The following is a 17296-nucleotide window of genomic DNA, read 5'->3' on the forward strand; positions in this document are numbered from 1 at the left end:
ATGGACAAGACTAAACATGAAACAGATGATTCCCTATGTATTCCCTGTAGTTGTAACACCTGAATGAAAGGATGAGGAAACACCTAAACTCTGCCAGGATTTGGAAGTGTTTCTTTATCCCACCTGTACCTGAGACTCCTTGCAAGCCAAGATGAAAACTTGCCCATTGCTTGTTTGAATGGATTAATTGGTAGTAATTGTTGTAGTTCCTCAATTCTTACAGCACCTATAAATTTAACAATGTGAACCTATTACCAAAAACTCAGGTAGTATAAATCATTATTGGGCTGCATTTTGATTTACCCATGGTAAGTTGTTTATTTGATGTGGCTGAAATAAGAGTGCTGCTGTTGCAGAGGGGAAGAGGGAATTTGGGGTTGATATCATCTCCAATGGATTTTTATTTCTGTTCTAGTTATCCTGAGCCCCTTTGGGTTGAATGGCACACTCACAGGGCAGTCCTTCAAGCTTTCTGATTCATCCACAAAAAAGCTGATTGGGGAGTGGAAGCAATTCTACCCTGTCACATCCAACTTGAAGGAGGGATCTGAGGAAAAACAAGAAGAAATGGATTGGGAGGATGATTCTTTAGCTGCTGTTGAAGTCCTTGTTGGTGAGCCTGATTACCTTTAATTACTGAAATAAGCTAGATGATTAAACCTGCAAAATTCTGAATGCAGAAGTGACCTCATTTGATTCCTTTGCACCAGTGGTTGTTGGGTTTTGTTTCCCTGTTTGATGCTCAGGACTATCTATGATGAGTTGCTGCTCAAAGTGGATTTTGCAGACCCATTAGTAGGAGGTCTTTTTCTTATGTACAAGATTTTAAAAAAAATAAAAAAAAAATAAAGAGAGTAAAAAAAACCCCTGGATGCTCACTGTTGATGTGTGAGCTGCATAGAAATCAGGTTGTGCTGTTTCAGAGTCCGTGCAAATTCAAACAGAGCAGATTTGTCTTTTAGGGATGTCTTCAAAACCACAGTCCTGGAGAACCTGATGTACTCAGGCACTGCCTTTATCTGCTGTTTTTCCAAAATCCCAACCCCTGGATGCAGTGGTTTGTTCTGCTGTGGGCTGGTGACCTCTGTTTTGCCAGCAAATGTGATCCCTTCTCTGTGAGGAGCCTGTAGTGCAGTGATGGCTGGAGACCCTCGTGCTGCTGGGGATGTTGGCAGTGTTACATGATACTAAAAAGGATTTTTGCAGCCTTTATAAAACAAAATGACAGAGGCAGGTAGCAGCATGTGGGTGTTTCTGCCTGTGTATTCAAAACCCTTTTAATTCATTCACCCAAATCTTCTGTATAAAGCAAATCAAGTAAAGGTGGAGGTGACAACAGAGGCTTTTTGTCCAAGGAGATGCTTCAGTAGGTAAAAAAGGGTCTGTCAGCTTAGGAGTGACTGCTAAAATGATGCATTTGATGGTTTTGAATGTAACTAACTGGGCAATGCCCTCTCTTGGCAGCTGGTGTGAGGATGGTGTACCCGGCGTGCTTCGTGCTGGTCCCTCAGACAGACATCCCTGCTCCCAGCTCTGTGGGGGCTCCCCACTGCTCCACTGCCTGCCTGGGGGTCCACCAAGTGCCTGCTTCCACCAGAGACCCTGCCATGTCCTCCGTCACCCTGACTCCCCCCACGTCCCCGGAGGAAGTTCAGACAGGTGGGAAGGAATTGACTCCTGATGAGAGAATTGTTTCCATGGCTTCTCCTTCAAACACAGCAGTGTTTGCAGGGGATTCAGGTGCTCTGTGTGCAGCTGGCTTGGTAGGAAAAATCACATTTCTTTAGTGAGTTTGTTGTAGTAAAATCAGTGTCACCAGTCATGGGCAAAATGAACTCAAACTCTTCTGTTAGCTGCTGTTGTACTTGGTCTTGTTACTGTACTTTAGATTGCTCTGGGGAAGATTTTGGGGTTTTTTCCCCTCATGCATGCCTGTGTTCTGACACAGGTCCATAACCCCTGTTGTGCCCATGGTCATTAGTGAAAGGTGATGTTTTCTCCTAGTCCAGGAAGATTGGCTGTAGTTAAGTTTCCTGTGTGCCCTCTGTCCTGGGTGTGAGCAGTGGTTATGGGGAGCTTAGGTCACAGCAGGTGAGACTCACTGATTAATTCAGGTGACTTATATAAATTTTATTGTGCAGAAGAGGTTTTGGTTTTTCCTTCCATCATCTCCTGTTACTCAAGCTTAACCCTTTTTTTAAATCATGTTTGCTTTGCTCAAGTTGTTTTCTATTTCAGGTCACTTTCATCAAAGGTAAAGAATATCCAGCTCACTTAGAACATAAACATATATGGTGCTTTTCTAAATCTCCTGTAATAATCTGCTACTATTCCTGAATTTTCTGTATTTTTTTATTTCCTAACACTGAGTCAAGAAGATGCTTTTCTTCTTATGGTGATTGAATTGGCGTGAGAGACACTGCATCGTCTCACTGCCTGAATGTGTTTCCTCTGGTGCTGCTTTTCAGTTGATGCTCAGTCTGCCCAGAAATGGGTGAAGTTTTCCTCGGTTTCGGACGGATTTATCTCGGACAGTACCAGCCATCACGGTGGCAAGATCCCCAGAAAACTGGCCAACCAAGTGGTGGACAGAGTCTGGCAAGAGTGCAACATGAACAGAGCACAGAACAAGTATGTACTTGTCCTCTGAAGCCAAAAATACCAATATTTTGTGTGTTCCTTGTAGCAATTAGTTCTCTTAAAGGTGCTGTGACTGCTGGTGGAACGTGCTTTACTCTTCTAATAAACCATTTCTAAAGAAGTTCATTTTTCTCCTAACTATTTAGGAATGATTTACTTAGTCCTCAGTTTAATATGTCAGGAAAAGGCTATTTATCCTTTCTTTGCTGAATCCCTTGTCACCAAACTGCTCTTGAGCTTTGCCAGAAGATAAGAGAAGAACATATGTTGCTCCTGAATAACTCTCCTGGTATTGAATCCTAGGAGGAAGTATTCTGCTACATCAAATGGCTTGTGTGAGGAGGAGACAGCTGACAAGGTGGCATCCTGGGATTTTGTTGAAGCCACGCAGAGGACAAATTGCAATTGTTCAAGGTACAGCACTTGGCAGAGGCGCAGCCCGGTGATGTTCGCGGGGCTGAAGTGCTCAGGAGAGGCTCCTGATCGCTCCTGCAGGAGTAATTAAGCAGTAGCTGCTTGGAGGAAAGCTGGAACAAAATTTGTATCTCCTCTCCTAAATGTCATTGGAGGTCTTGAAATTCTACCCAAGAAGTTAATGCAGAGGTTGGAGTTGAGTGAATTGGCTGAGGGGGCCTGCTGGCAGTGCAGGGACAATTCCCGAGTCCTGGGCTGGAATTCCGTATGGATATGGGCAGTAACATCTCATGAGCAGCTTTCTCAGGGAATGGGAAGGGAATGCTCTTTATTTAAGATTAAAGCACCTCTTCTAGAGGGCTGTGGCTTTAGCCTTGAAGGGAGAAAGCTGTTAATCATGAGCTTGGTGAATAGGAATAAAAGCTCCAAACCTGCTGTCTGGGAAGGGTGGCATTCCAGGGGTGGCTGTGTGGAAAACTGCTCCTCTGGGAGTGGATGCCAGTGTGTGTTTTTCATATTAGCTGGGGAAAAAAAGGGATTGAAACAAAGGGCAAAATGTCTGTGATTAAATATCTATATCTATATGTATTTATAAGACAGCCTTTTTGAGGCTGCAATGCCACAGACTGTTAATACAGGTATTAAAAATAAATGGAAACATTAATTTCACTGAATTCTCCATTTCTGTACTTATGGCAGAATATTAATCTTTAGGTGACTGAAGTGTTACAATAGGTTTAAACACTTTCTCTGATTTAAATGTTACACTGATTACCTTGCTGTGAATATTGGTATCTTAGGAAAAAAATTACTGTCTGGAGGATGTAGCATTTTGAGAGAAATGCATTTTTTTAACTCCCTTATTGAAATAGTTGGTTAAAGTTCTGTGGAAATACTTGTGTCCTGAGAAGAGCTGGGATGTGGAGGAGGATTAAATGTTCTTTTCAAGGAGAATGTAGCTATGATAGCACTAGTTAAGAGCAAACCAATCAATTAACTATGTGAGGTGTGTATTAGAAATATGTAATGGCCTAAAGAGAAATTGCAAAGACCTAAACCCCCTTATTATTCCATGTATTTTGAATTCTAAGTGGAGAAAAACATGTGGATGTGTGTGAGTTTAAAGTAAAAATAGATTTTGATACCTCTTACCTTTTATCCCTACCTAATCCTGTTTTTTCAATACAAGTGCTGCTTAACTTTGCTAATGGAAGAGTGGCAAAGAACTCCCAGGCACTGAGGATGTGCGTGCATTTCAATGGCTTAATCATAAACATTTCATTCTACACTTCAGTATTTCATGTGCCTCATTCTGTCAGATGATCCTGAAAGTTGGCATCTTGAACTTGCAGATGAAATGTTTAAGCTCAAGTGCATTTACACAGAACAGACCCAACTGTATTAATGCAGTTGAGACACTGCATTTTTCTTTTTTTCCCACACTTGCTAAATTTGTAAGTAAGCAGCTACAAAAGCCTTGTAATAGCTTGGAAATAGCTATTGTAGGAGTGAGCTTGGCTTCTTGGTTCTTGATGTTAATTTTCCAGTCCTTAACCCAGTGAGGCTTGGGCAGCTCTCTTGGCTGGTGTCAGTGTTTGAATTCCAGAAGCCATTCACTAATTCTTACGTTGTTCTACTGATTCATCAGTGCTGGCACGAGTTAAAAGTGATGAGGTATTCATGTGACAATCTATTTCTGCTAAAGCAGTTATAAAATACTGTCTTAATTCTGAGGATTCTTTGTGTGTTTGGCTCATAGGACAGATGTAACGATTTTAAAAACGGTGTTCTAAAATGATACAGTGCTACTCAAGTCACTCAAATTCTGGTCAGAAAGAAGAGGCAGGTTCACTTCGTAACGGTTTCAGTTTCAGACGTCTCTCATGGGCTGTTTAATGGCCTAGAAGCAGGTTCTTATCTAGTGAGAAAGAACACCATAGACATATTTGAAAGATTAATGTGGAGTCTTTTCCCCTGTATTAATTCTGCAGGCACAAAAATCTCAAACCAAGAAATTCAGGTCAACAGGGGCAGGCCCCACCTGTGGGCCCCCAGCAGCCGGCGGCTCCGAAGCACAAGACAAATGAGAAGCAAGACAAAGGGGATAAGCCACAGAAACGCCCTTTGACTCCTTTTCATCATCGTGTATCTATCAGTGATGATGTTGCCATGGAGGCAGATTCAGCGAGTCAGAGGCTTGTGATGACTGCACCAGACAGCCAAGTGAGGTTTGCCAATATCCGAACTGCGGACGGAGCGAAGCCCCCGCAGCTGCACGGGGCCGAGCTGGCAAACTCGCCGCAGCCGCCGCCGCTCAGCCCCCACCCCTGCGACGGCGCCGACGAGGGGGTGCCCAAAGCTCCCTCCACACCCCAGAGTCAACATTTCTACCAGATGCCAACGCCAGACCCCTTGGTCCCCACAAAAGCAATGGAAGACAGGCTCGATGGCCTGTCCCAGCCTTTCCCAGCCGCGTTCCCCGAGGTTATAGAGCCCACCATGTACGTCGGCACTGCCGTCAATTTGGAGGAGGATGAAGCTGACGCGACTTGGAAGTATTATAAAGTTCCAAAGAAAAAGGATGTGGAGTTCTTACCACCCCAGCTTCCAAATGATAAGTTGAGAGAGGATCCAGTAATACCTGCTGGACAGGAAAATGTAACATCAGTTACAGAGTAAGTGGTACTTGATCCTGGAGTAACAACATGTGAAGTGAGGGAACGGGAAGGCCAAAGGCAGGAGTTTCTCAGTATAAGGAGCGGTAATGCTGAGGGTGTGAACACAACTCTAGGTACAAGAAGTTATTCCTTGTGAAATGGGAGCACAGAGCACAGTCAGATCTGTAGCAAGACTTTCCAGCTTTTTCTCATTTCAGCTCTGATTTAGCTGACAGCAATGATATTTATTTTTATACTATAAAATTAATCTGCAGACAAATGATGCCTATTTGGGACTTAAGTCCCTTCCTTCCCCCCTCCCAAAATAAAAGAAATCATTTTTTCACTTTGCTTTCTTCATTATTTGAAGAAAATATGGGTGGTCTCAGCTGCAGAGATCCTGTTAAAGTTTCTTCTCCTATTTCTGCTCTTGTCTTCACTTAAAAGAGCTGATATTACAAGCCCCAGCTTGTAAAACATTCTGCTCTGCTGCTTGTTTCCATTGGGATAAAGGAGTTCGTTACTTTGGATACTGTTTTAAGTTTTAATAAATTCTGGAGCTTAGAGCCACCAGAGGAAATAAAACTGGTGGTTTCAGTGGTAAAATTTAGGTTTGAGCTGTGTCTTACTGCAGTATGAGCCAAGATGAATTTGCTTTACCAGTTAGAGGGAAAAAAAACCCCCAGGAAGGATCACCACCACCAAATCCCCAAACCATAAGAACAAAATCCCTGAACTGAACCCCCTTGGCCCTGTGGGCTGTGTCCCTGTGCTGTTGGAGTGAGCAGGGAATTGTTCCTGTCATCCCTGTTTCACAGCACTTCCCTGTGAGCACACGCTGCCAGAAAAGGATGGCACTGGGAATCAACAGGTGCTGACAGGGCTGTTAATAGCAGGGAGAGCTTAACAGGATTGGGACGTGCATGAAGAGGTGACAAACTTGGGCTCAGGGCTGTGATCGAGGAATTAAGGGCTGCACCCAGAGCTGCCTCTGTCCATGCACTTCTGTTGATTATTTTTGGTCCAAATTTTCTTATTCCTGTTCAGGTAAAAGGAGACTCTTACTGTGATCAGTATCAAATTGAGAGCTTTGGGTTTTATTTTTAGGAGCTGCGGTGCTGAATTTTGGGGTGGAAGAGCAGCAACTCACAAGACAGAAGCTTGGAGTTGGTTTTTGTCCTGTTGCTGGCAGTGGGAAGCCACTGGTGGCAGCACTGGAATGGCTGTGTAGGAAAGCTGGGAGTAGGAGTAAATGTGTTGTAGCTGTTGCTCTGCTCACACACAGTTTTAGGTGTTCTTTGCAGTCACTGTTTAAGAAACTCTTTCAACGTGTGCATTTATAGGATGTTTCAGTACTTTTTTTTCTCTGCCTTGAATTCACTTCAGCCAATTAGATAAGGAGAGATGTTTCCTTTTTTCTCTTCAAGACATGGTCTTTCCCAGTTTGTTTTGACAATTTGCAAAAAACCTCCTAGGATATCTGGCTGCTAACTTCTCTTCCTTTGTTCTGGTCAAAAATACATCAGAGGTGTTTAATTTAATTCCCCAGTCCTAGATAGTAGTTTCCATCTCTTTTTTTGCCTTTTTATTTTTCCTGATGACAATTTTTGCAGGATTTAGAACACTGGTTTATTGAGCATGGAAGAGCAGCATGGATGGATTTTGCCATTGTTGTTGGCTGTGAGATATTTTTTGGGACAGTTTATGTCTAGGGAGTGTCTGTGACAAAGTCAAACTGCTTCTATAGTTGAGAGGAATGTGCAGGAACTTCTCACCTTGTTTGGGGGGAGCACCTTCCTCACCTGGTGCCTTTTGTACGCTGGGATACAAAAAATAAAGCTGGTTCAGGGGCACATCTACAGCTCATAATCAGAACAGTTTTTTCCTTGCCAATATTTTTCTTCCCCTGATGCAATATTAGATTTGTGAAACCAGTACTCCTGTGAGAAAACCCTAATTTCTGTGTACTTACCAGCTCCAGTTTTGGCTCAGAATGTTAACAAAAGAAAAATGCTGATAAAGGCAAATGTGGTTTGATTTTTCTCATTAGTAAATTAGGTACTGGTGTGCTGCAAGCTTCATTTGTATTGATCTGAGTGATATAAATGCCTCCTGAACACAGTGGCATTTGTGTGCTTTACTTGTGATTATTGCTTGGGGTTTTTTTTGGGAATGCAGTGAGTAATTCTTTAGCCTGGTGAGTTTCTTTCAGTGGATGTAGAGAGTTGAATCCATTTGTGCCTTATAATAAATGACAGCCATGACCTGGGATAAATTACTAATCTTTATGTGAATTGACAGTGCTTGAGGAGAGAGGGGCAGGATGAATCACAGAGCTGGATCTGATGTGTGGAAGGTGGTGATATTAAATGAGTAATGATTTAATCTTTATCCCTAAAAGTTTTCTGAAGCTGGGGTGTGAAGAAAAAAAGTAGAAAGATGAGGTTGTTCTTGTAAAGGCTGTGTGATAGCAGAAATAATTCCCCATGATAAATGCTAAATAAATGATCTTGTGATTTTTATTTTTCTTCTGTTCAGATTAATGGTGCAATGTAGGAAACCCTTGAAGGTTTCAGATGAACTGGTGCAACAGTATCAGAGTAAAAACCAATATTTAACAGCTGTAGCAACGGAAGCTGACCAGGAACCTGAAATCGATCCTTATGCCTTTGTGGATGGAGATGTGGAATTCCTATTTCCTGACAGTAAAAAAGACAGGCAGAACATTGAGAGGGAAGTGGGGAAGAAACACAAGGTGAGTAAAGGAGTGAGGCTACAAATCAGTGATGAGATTAAAACAAATTGCTTTAGGCACCAGATAGAATTTAAATCCTCTTCATGTATTTAGAAGCAAATTAAAAAACAAATTATATTCTAGCAGAAATGATCAATGAAATTAAGCAGCATGTCTCTAACGGCACCTAAATTTTTTTTTGACACACTGGTGGTGCCACTGCATCAGGGTTTATGAGGAAAAGGCTGCTGAATCAGTCTGGCTCAGTGGCTTCCCTGTGGAAATAGGTGCTGGCAGGTGCCTGGGGAGAGAGGAGGAACAAGGCCAGTGCTTTGTTCACGAGTAGAAAGGTCTGGGGGTAGGTGAGGTGAGCCCTGACTCGTTCCCTGGCCAGTGAATTGCAGTTTTTATTCTTTTTTTTGTGCTTTAGTGCTGCTTGTGAGTCTTGTACTTAAAGCAAAAGGGCACCTACAGAAAAGGAGAAAATATAACTGCACTGGGGGCTTGTCTATGAAATAAATTTGCTTATTAGAATTAGTTATGTGTGAATACATTCCATTTAGGAACAGGTACAGTTAACGTGTAGCATCTGATAGCAACGGTTTTTCCTTAAGGTGTTGTAGCTGGAATCCACAACTTGCTTTGTAAATTTATCCCCAAGACAAGCCCTGTGTTGGCAGCCCAAGCTCTGCTCCCCCTGAGGCAGCAGCAGTCCCCAGGCTGTCCCTGCTGAGCTCACAGGGTAATGAGAACCTGATTCTTCTCCAGACACAGAATTCCCACAAGTTCATCAAATACCTCCCACCACACCCATTAATTTAAGCAAACTTTACTCTTCTTTTTTAATAGGCTGAGGATGGGACATCCAGTGTAACAGTTCTGTCCCATGAAGGAGAAGATGCAATGTCACTGTTTAGTCCTTCTGTCAAACAAGGTAAAGAGGCTTTTTTTTACCTCTCTATCTTAATTGTGTTGTATTAATGGTGTCTTGAATAGTCAATAGGTTCTAATAACCTGCTAAGTTTTGTGTTTTATGATTTGTATGTCCCTTCAGTCTGCTTGGAATATTTTTTGTTGCACCTTGCAAACAAATGTTGGCTATAAAATCCAAATGCTCTAAAATGGAAGGGCTCTTGCCTCTGTGTAAGATGGATGAGTGGAACCAGGGCTATCTGACCCCTTTGGTTTCCTTTCCCCCCAGCTGTGGAAAGAGCTCTTTATGAAGTTTTTAATGAAGATGCAGTGCCAGTGTTGTGATGTTGGTCTCTCTCCACAGATGCCCAACGCTTGGCTGCCCACGCCCGCACTGCCTCGACCAGCCTGTTCCACGAGACAGACCTGGTGGTGTCCTACACTGACCTGGACAATCTCTTCAATTCTGATGAAGATGAACTCACAGTAAGTGATGTGCAAAAAGTCCTGGCAGGTGCCAGCCAAAAACCAGCAAAGAACAACCCATATCTTCCTGTGGTTTGGGGTTTGATTTTTTTCCCCCTATGCGTGTGTAGGAGAGGTTCCAAAACATTCACACAAACAAGAGCTGTGGCCCCTCAGTGGCAAACGGACTGTTCTGGTTGACTCATGCAGGCAGATTTTTGATGCAAACAACCTCTTGGTCTTACTTCCTTACAATTCCCACAGTGTGTGCTGCCTGAACATACCTTTAGTTTGAGTTGTACAGATTCAGCAGGTGTGTTCTTTTCTTGTGGTCTGAGCTCTAGTTAACTGCTTCATCAAGGTAATATTGAAACAAAACAGCAGCTTCTGAAAGAGAAAAGGCACTTAAACACTGGACCTTCTGCCAAATAAACTGCTTCTCTGCAGCAGCTATTATCTTAGAACAGTTTCTCTTGCAGTCTCTGATGGCTCTGAATCCATTATCTTTCTAGTTTCTATTTCAATACTGTTTGTAATCAGTTGTCTTTTCTGAACTGTACTTTGCTCCATGCTTAATCCTAAATCCCCTTACCCAGACAAAATGCCCATCAACTTTAGTGAGAGCTGGAGCTGAGTAAGGGCTGAAGGATCTTAACAGCCCTCAGAGGTCATCAGTGTATGTAATGAAGTGTGTTTGCTCTTAAACATGAACACTTACAGTCTATAGACATCTGAACTGTTGAAAGATGGTAAAATATCTTATTCTTTTACTTTTGACTGTTTTTCTTTCCTGTATTTCTTGTTGCAGGATTTGTGTTTGTCTTTTCTGTTCCTGTGGTAACACCAGTGATGTTAATGTGGCTCTGGGGGTGTAATGGTTTGTTCTGGTAGTCTGTGGGCAGCCCTCATTTAGCTTCTTTTACTGTCTGCTAACAGGCTGAGGGTTGTTTTGTAACTGCTTTTTCTCTTCAATAACATTGTGACCTGTTGGGAGGGGTTCTCTGGGTTCCAAGAATTAAGAACAAGTATAAGCCCAACCTTAGGCTTCTGAGCTACTTTAAGTTTTCTAAATATTTTACAATGTCTCAGCTTTGTATGTGCAGGTGAGATTTCCTGTTAGCAGGAAACATGATCATGTGTTTATATCTGAAGTGATTTTATGACAATATTTCTTTCTTAGCCTGGATCTAAACGAACAGTGAATGGCACTGATGACAAATCCAACTGCAAAGAGGCAAAAACAGGAAATCTAGACCCACTGTCATGCATAAGTAAGATTTATTTGTGTTTTCTTTTTGCCTAAAAAGAATACTAGCTCTAAATATTTGACTCTAATATGTTGTGGCAATTTGGAAATGTATCCTTCATTTGCCTTTGTGAAATTTTGACTCGGGAAACACTTCAGAAAGTTTTCATGCTCTAAAGTCTGCTTCTGATCTGAAATTAGGCACTGCAGATCTCCATAAAATGTATCCGACTCCCCCTTCACTGGAACAACATATTATGGGGTTTTCTCCCATGAACATGAACAATAAGGAGTATGGCAGCATGGACACTACACTTGGAGGAACAGTGCTGGAAGGGAATAGCTCTGCTGTGGGAGCTCAGTTCAGAATCGAAGTAGATGAGGGTTTCTGCAGCCCCAAACCTGCTGAAATCAAGGTAGGTAGTGCTGACAGCCCTAATCAGTCCTTGTGATGATTATTGATCAGTTTATTACTTAAATCTGAATTGGAATGGGGGAGATTAAGTACAGTTTATGACTTGTCCTGCATTATTTTGGGGGAGGTAATACATTTTGTAGTAAGTATGTAGTGTTTTATCATCTAAACTTGAGAGAGAGTAATACTTGAGTAGCCATTAGAGAGCTGCAGAAATGCTTTTCAGTCACTGCAGTCCACTGAGGTCTGTTTTGGTGTATTGTGAATATTGTATGTACACATCTCAGCTTTCTCTTGCATCTGTGTGAGGATTTTGGGTTAAAGAGCTGCTGCTTGAACTCTGTCCTGTTTTTTGGAGAAGCATTTAATTGCTGCAGTGATCTTATTTACACACTAATGCTTTCCCATGTCTGTCTTCCAGGATTATTCTTACGTTTATAAGCCTGAGAACTGTCAAGCTTTAGTGGGATGTTCCATGTTTGCACCACTGAAGACTCTTCCCAGCCAATGTCTTCCTCCCATCAAACTGCCTGAGGAATGCATTTACCGCCAGAGCTGGACTGTGGGAAAGCTGGATCTGCTTCCTCCAGGCCCTGCCATGCCTTTCATCAAAGATGGGTACGACCCTGGGGGGTTCAGCATTGTGAGGTGTTCGCTTTGCCACCCCTAAATATTTATTTTGTCAATCAGTAGTGGGAATATTTGTTTATACTCTGTTTATACAACTGACAAGAGCCTTTAAAAACATCCTTCTGGCTAAACCTACTGCAGGAGACTCTTCTCAAAGAGCTTCTTAACTGTACATACATTTTATTTGTTGTCTCCTTTAAAGGTTTCTTGGGGAAGCTTAATGGTGCAAGTCCAGGTTTAATAAGTAATGAAGATGGTAACAATCAAGATAAATGTAAACTTGGGACTTTGCTTTTGTGGTGATGTACTTGGTGCTGGAAGGCCTTAGTAGGTGGTGCTGCTGTTTCTTAAATTACTTTCTTAAGTAGCAGTAAACTCAGCTGTGCTGGGAGTAGGAAAACATCTCCTGTGCCATGTGACTGGGCCTGGTCACAGCAGAGCTGCAGGGGACATTTCTGTACCCTGCATTTGATAGGGATGCTCTTGCTGCCAGCTCTTCTTGAGGAAAAGATTTCTTTCTTTTTCTCTTGCACATTAGCAGCTGGTATAAATGGATTGGGTAGCAAGAAGGCGTTATGTATTTCTTGATAAAATGATATGAATGTTAAATCTTGGATTAAATACTGATGTTGCTTCTGTTACTCATTAGCAATATGTTTTCAGGTCTCATTAGCCTTACAAGGCTTTGGAGATACTCAGGTGCTTAGGGAAGAAAATGTTAAACCTTTCCAGGTGATACCTTCCTCGTGGATTCAGCTGAATCTGCTGTCAATAGACCTCTGGTCTATTTTCTTAGTGTGTGTTAACACAACATGTAAATAAAACATGAATGAAAAAGGTGTCCTTTAGACTCCATACAAGCACAGAATTTATAATTTATTCTGACCACACTTGTTTCCTGGGAGCTTTGTGCAAAGGAAAAGACAAAAGGAGGCAGGGAGAGATTCTTTAATGGTGCTGTCAGTGGGAATCCTGCAAAGTCATTTAGAACAAATGCTCTTGAAGTTCCTTAGGGAATGAAAATCTTGCTGTGGATTATGAAAGACTAGCTCAAAAAAAGCAAATATTAATTAGGAAGGTCCTTCTTTAGAAATCTGAGTCTTAAACTTCAAACCCAGTATGTTGTGTACTTAAAGCTTTTCCTTCTCTTGTGGCTGCTGTCAGTGATGGGAGCACCATGGATCAGGAGTACGGCCCTGCCTACACCCCCCAGACCCACACTCCGTTTGGGATGCCCCCGAGCAGTGCCCCTCCCAGCAACAGCGGGGCTGGAATCCTCCCTTCTCCTTCCACCCCTCGCTTCCCAACTCCCAGAACACCAAGGACTCCCCGAACGCCCCGTGGAGCTGGCGGGCCCGCGAGCGCCCAGGGCTCAGTGAAATACGAGAACTCGGATTTGTACTCCCCAGCTTCCACACCCTCCACGTGTCGGCCGCTGAACTCGGTGGAGCCCGCGACGGTGCCTTCCATCCCCGAGGCACACAGCCTGTATGTGAATCTCATCCTCTCCGAGTCCGTCATGAATCTCTTCAAAGACTGCAACTTCGACAGCTGCTGCATTTGTGTTTGCAATATGAACATCAAAGGTGCTGACGTTGGAGTTTACATTCCTGATCCAACACAAGAGGCCCAGTATAGGTGTACCTGTGGTTTCAGTGCTGTTATGAATAGAAAATTTGGCAACAGTTCCGGGCTGTTTCTCGAAGACGAGTTGGATATTCTGGGGCGAAACACGGAGTGCGGCAAGGAAGCAGAAAAACGCTTTGAAGCTCTCAGAGCTACTTCCATTGAACACGGCAGTGGAGGGCTGAAAGAACCCGAGAAACTGCCCGATGACTTGATACTGTTGCTGCAGGATCAGTGCACCAATCTGTTCTCACCCTTTGGAGCAGCAGACCAAGACTCCGTGGCCAAAGTTGGTGCTGTCAGCAGCCTGGTACGTGTAGAAGAAAGGGATTGTTGCAATGACTGCTACTTAGCCTTGGAACATGGACGGCAGTTCATGGACAATATGTCAGGAGGGAAAGTTGATGAAGCACTTGTGAAAACTACTTGCTTGCACCACTGGTCAAAAAGAAATGGTAAATATTGAAAATAGCTTATTTTCCACTTGTCTGCTTGTTTGGGTTTTTGTTTTTGATGGGTCTTTTTTTGTGGTTTTCCTTTGTGAATTTTGAATGCTGTTTTTGCCACCTGAGTGCTCGTACAGACTTCTGGTTGATGGTGTTCAGAATAACCAGCCTTTCTATGTCTTGTGCTGATCACCAAGCAGAGTAAGGCCTTGGCTGCCCCCAGTTGTAAATTCCCAATATATATATGAAGTGTAACTTGAGACCACTGTCTGTGTCCACAACACTTCACTGGGTTTATCCTTTAAAGAGCTTTTGGTGAGTGGCTCTACAGAGGCTCTGGGATGATTGATGCCTGTAGGAAATGCAGGGGGTTTGAGTGGTGACCAAACTGTCAAGGCTACAAGGCGGAATTAAGCAACAGCTCTGATTCAGTTGGCTTCCCCCCTTCTTTAAGGAGGAGAGAGGGGGCAGTAGGTTAATGGCACATGTGGCAAAAAAAGCATTATTGTAGCCTTCACTGTATGTTGGGTCTGCCAATTCAGAAATCCTTGGATTTTTCCTTCGAGGGCCTGAGTAATGATGCAGTGTCTCTTGGAATACCCTTCATTGTGTGTATTTGCTTACTTCTCTCTAATAGAATTTTCAAGTGGCAACTCTTAACAGAGTTAAAGATAAAGTTAGGAATCACAGGTAGCTGCAGTTCATAGTTGTAAGTGAAGATGAGGAGGAATCCTGGGAGAACACAGCCAGGTTCCTGTGGCTTGCTGGGGGATTAACTTGGAAAGCCCAGACTGTAAATAAATTGATGTTTTTAGGTACACAGGAGAAGACTCTGTGTTACTGTGACTCTGGTGTTTGGCATAAAAAGATGTAAATATATTTTAAAAGAGAAGACTTGGAAATTGTAGCCATGCCAAATTTTGTGTCAGATGTCATTCTAAAGCCCTGTACCTGAAATGGCCCAGTGGTGGCTCTGGATGAAATGGGCTGAGTCTGCTCGAGGCTTCCCTCAACTTCACTGAAATGAGCACTGGGTGGCAGCCTGCAAATCTGCCTTTGTTGGGGGGGACAATCTGGGAGTTTCAGGCTTCTACGACTTGTTTGGAGCTTTTTGGATTGTTTTTGTTTTGTTTTTATTTTAGGGTGCTTTCTCTTAGTTTAACTCATAAGAAATTTTCCCCTTTCAGTGGGAAAAATTCTAGAGGAAAGAACAAAATTAAGGAAAAAAATCCACCTGTATATTTTGTCAGGGGAAGAGGAAAAGCTCTAAATCCGTGTATGCTCAACTTTATATATCCCAGCCTCTGGGTGGCCTACAGGTGTTTACAATGGAGGTGCTTTGGGATTGTGGCTGTCATGCAGCTTCCCTGACCATGTTTGTGTCCCTGCAGTGGTGGATGTGAGCATGCAGTGTTCCCAGGACATCCTCCGCATGCTGCTCTCGCTCCAGCCCGTGCTGCAGGACGCCATCCAGAAGAAGCGAACGGTCCGGTCCTGGGGTGTGCAGGGACCCCTCACGTGGCAGCAGTTCCACAAAATGGCTGGGAGAGGCTCCTACGGTAACAGTTCCATGCAATCCTGCTTCATGGAATCTCCTTCCTCTGCTCCATCCACCCCGACTTGGTGACTGGTGCTGCTCAGCCTATTGGGATGCTGAACAGCACTTGACCTTTCTTTAAACTAACGAGAGCTTATTAGACAGAGGAGAATTCTTCTCTTTAGAAAAACAGAAAATATTTATATTCCTTAGAACAGGCAATGAATTAAATATGTGCATTTAAAATTTACAGCTTCGGTTGCACTGTTTGTATACACCTGACACTTCACCCAGTGAGGGACTGAAATTGTAAAGATGGGTTTAGTGTTAAAAACAGAGCAACTGCTCAGGATTTTATACTCAAAATTTTTCTATTCACCCTATTTGAATTACTCTAAAGGTAGGGAGTTAAAAATACCTGCTTTTGAAATTCTTGAGACAGTGTGTTTTATTGCTCAGTACTGTCAGAATTGTGTTCAAGATCTAGGGTTACTCAGTGTCTCTGATAAATGTTTGGAGTGGCCAACATGTGATGCATTCACAGATAGAAGGTGAATTTTGTGCACTCACGATTTAATGACTTCATTAGCATATGAGATTGATTTACCACTGTGTTACAAGAGTGACCTTTCACCAGCAGATCTTTTGTAGCTGTATTTAGAACATGGCAATTATACATTTACAGTACACGTAAATGCATGCTCTTAAGTTTGTTTCCTTCTCTGGCCCTTTACCCATCTGCTTAGAATATTTACATTTTTTTCCCTGTCTTTGGCTCTGTGGGAAAAGGCTTCCTGGACAGGGCAGATCTGTTCTCAATTGCCTGTGTACTGATGGAAATATAAAACACTGTGGAACTTTTTCCTGAGGCCCTGAGATATTTCAAATAAAAACAATCAGCTGATGGGTGTTTTTCAGAGGGTTGGCTCCTACACTTTGGATCTGTAAAATGAGAACTATTCCATTGATAGCCAGTGCCCCTTCCTGTGAGATGCTGGGAACACCAGAGGCTGTTCTATTCATGTTTCCTTGAAGTTAATTTTAAGCTTTCTGCTTAAAAAACATGCCTTGCTTTACCAGGAACTGATGAGTCCCCAGAACCACTGCCAATCCCAACATTTTTGTTGGGATACGATTACGATTTCCTGGTGCTGTCTCCATTTGCATTGCCCTACTGGGAGAGGCTGATGCTGGAACCTTACGGATCTCAGCGAGACGTCGCTTACGTTGTGGTGTGCCCGGAGAACGAGGCTCTGCTCAACGGAGCCAAAAGCTTCTTTAGGGATCTGACTGCAATATACGAGGTACAGGATTTGTGGCAGTTTGCAGTGAAATGGATTTGGGAAAGGCTGTTTCTAATACGTGCTCATAAGGACTTATCAGGCTTGTCGGAGCTGATAGCGACGCCTGCTCAGAATGCTATCTGGGAAAGCTGCTCGGAGGGATTTTAGGAATGGGCACTTGGAAGATAAGGGCTGTTCGTGCTGCTTCCCCGTTCCTTTCAGTATTCATCGTTCTCATCCGATAAACGCCACCCGGTGGCAACGCTCTGCATTGCCACCTTAATTGTGTTA

General features: G+C 43.0%; 1 protein-coding gene across 1 annotated transcript in view; it reads left to right on the plus strand.

The window, feature by feature from the left end:
- MED13 (mediator complex subunit 13) overlaps nucleotides 1-17296 on the plus strand; it is a 55974-nt gene that overhangs the window by 27184 nt on the left and 11494 nt on the right. The window contains exons 5-18 of the mRNA XM_023939357.2: nucleotides 416-613; nucleotides 1465-1659; nucleotides 2469-2631; nucleotides 2944-3054; nucleotides 5046-5729; nucleotides 8250-8466; nucleotides 9295-9379; nucleotides 9722-9843; nucleotides 11003-11093; nucleotides 11270-11484; nucleotides 11905-12101; nucleotides 13278-14194; nucleotides 15577-15744; nucleotides 16803-17026. Of these exons, the coding sequence (XP_023795125.2) occupies nucleotides 416-613; nucleotides 1465-1659; nucleotides 2469-2631; nucleotides 2944-3054; nucleotides 5046-5729; nucleotides 8250-8466; nucleotides 9295-9379; nucleotides 9722-9843; nucleotides 11003-11093; nucleotides 11270-11484; nucleotides 11905-12101; nucleotides 13278-14194; nucleotides 15577-15744; nucleotides 16803-17026 (3587 nt within the window). The remainder of the gene's footprint in view (nucleotides 1-415; nucleotides 614-1464; nucleotides 1660-2468; nucleotides 2632-2943; nucleotides 3055-5045; nucleotides 5730-8249; nucleotides 8467-9294; nucleotides 9380-9721; nucleotides 9844-11002; nucleotides 11094-11269; nucleotides 11485-11904; nucleotides 12102-13277; nucleotides 14195-15576; nucleotides 15745-16802; nucleotides 17027-17296) is intronic.

This window comes from Cyanistes caeruleus, chromosome 21 (assembly GCF_971803275.1).
Source record: "Cyanistes caeruleus chromosome 21, bCyaCae1.hap1.1, whole genome shotgun sequence".
Taxonomy (NCBI): domain Eukaryota; kingdom Metazoa; phylum Chordata; class Aves; order Passeriformes; family Paridae; genus Cyanistes; species Cyanistes caeruleus.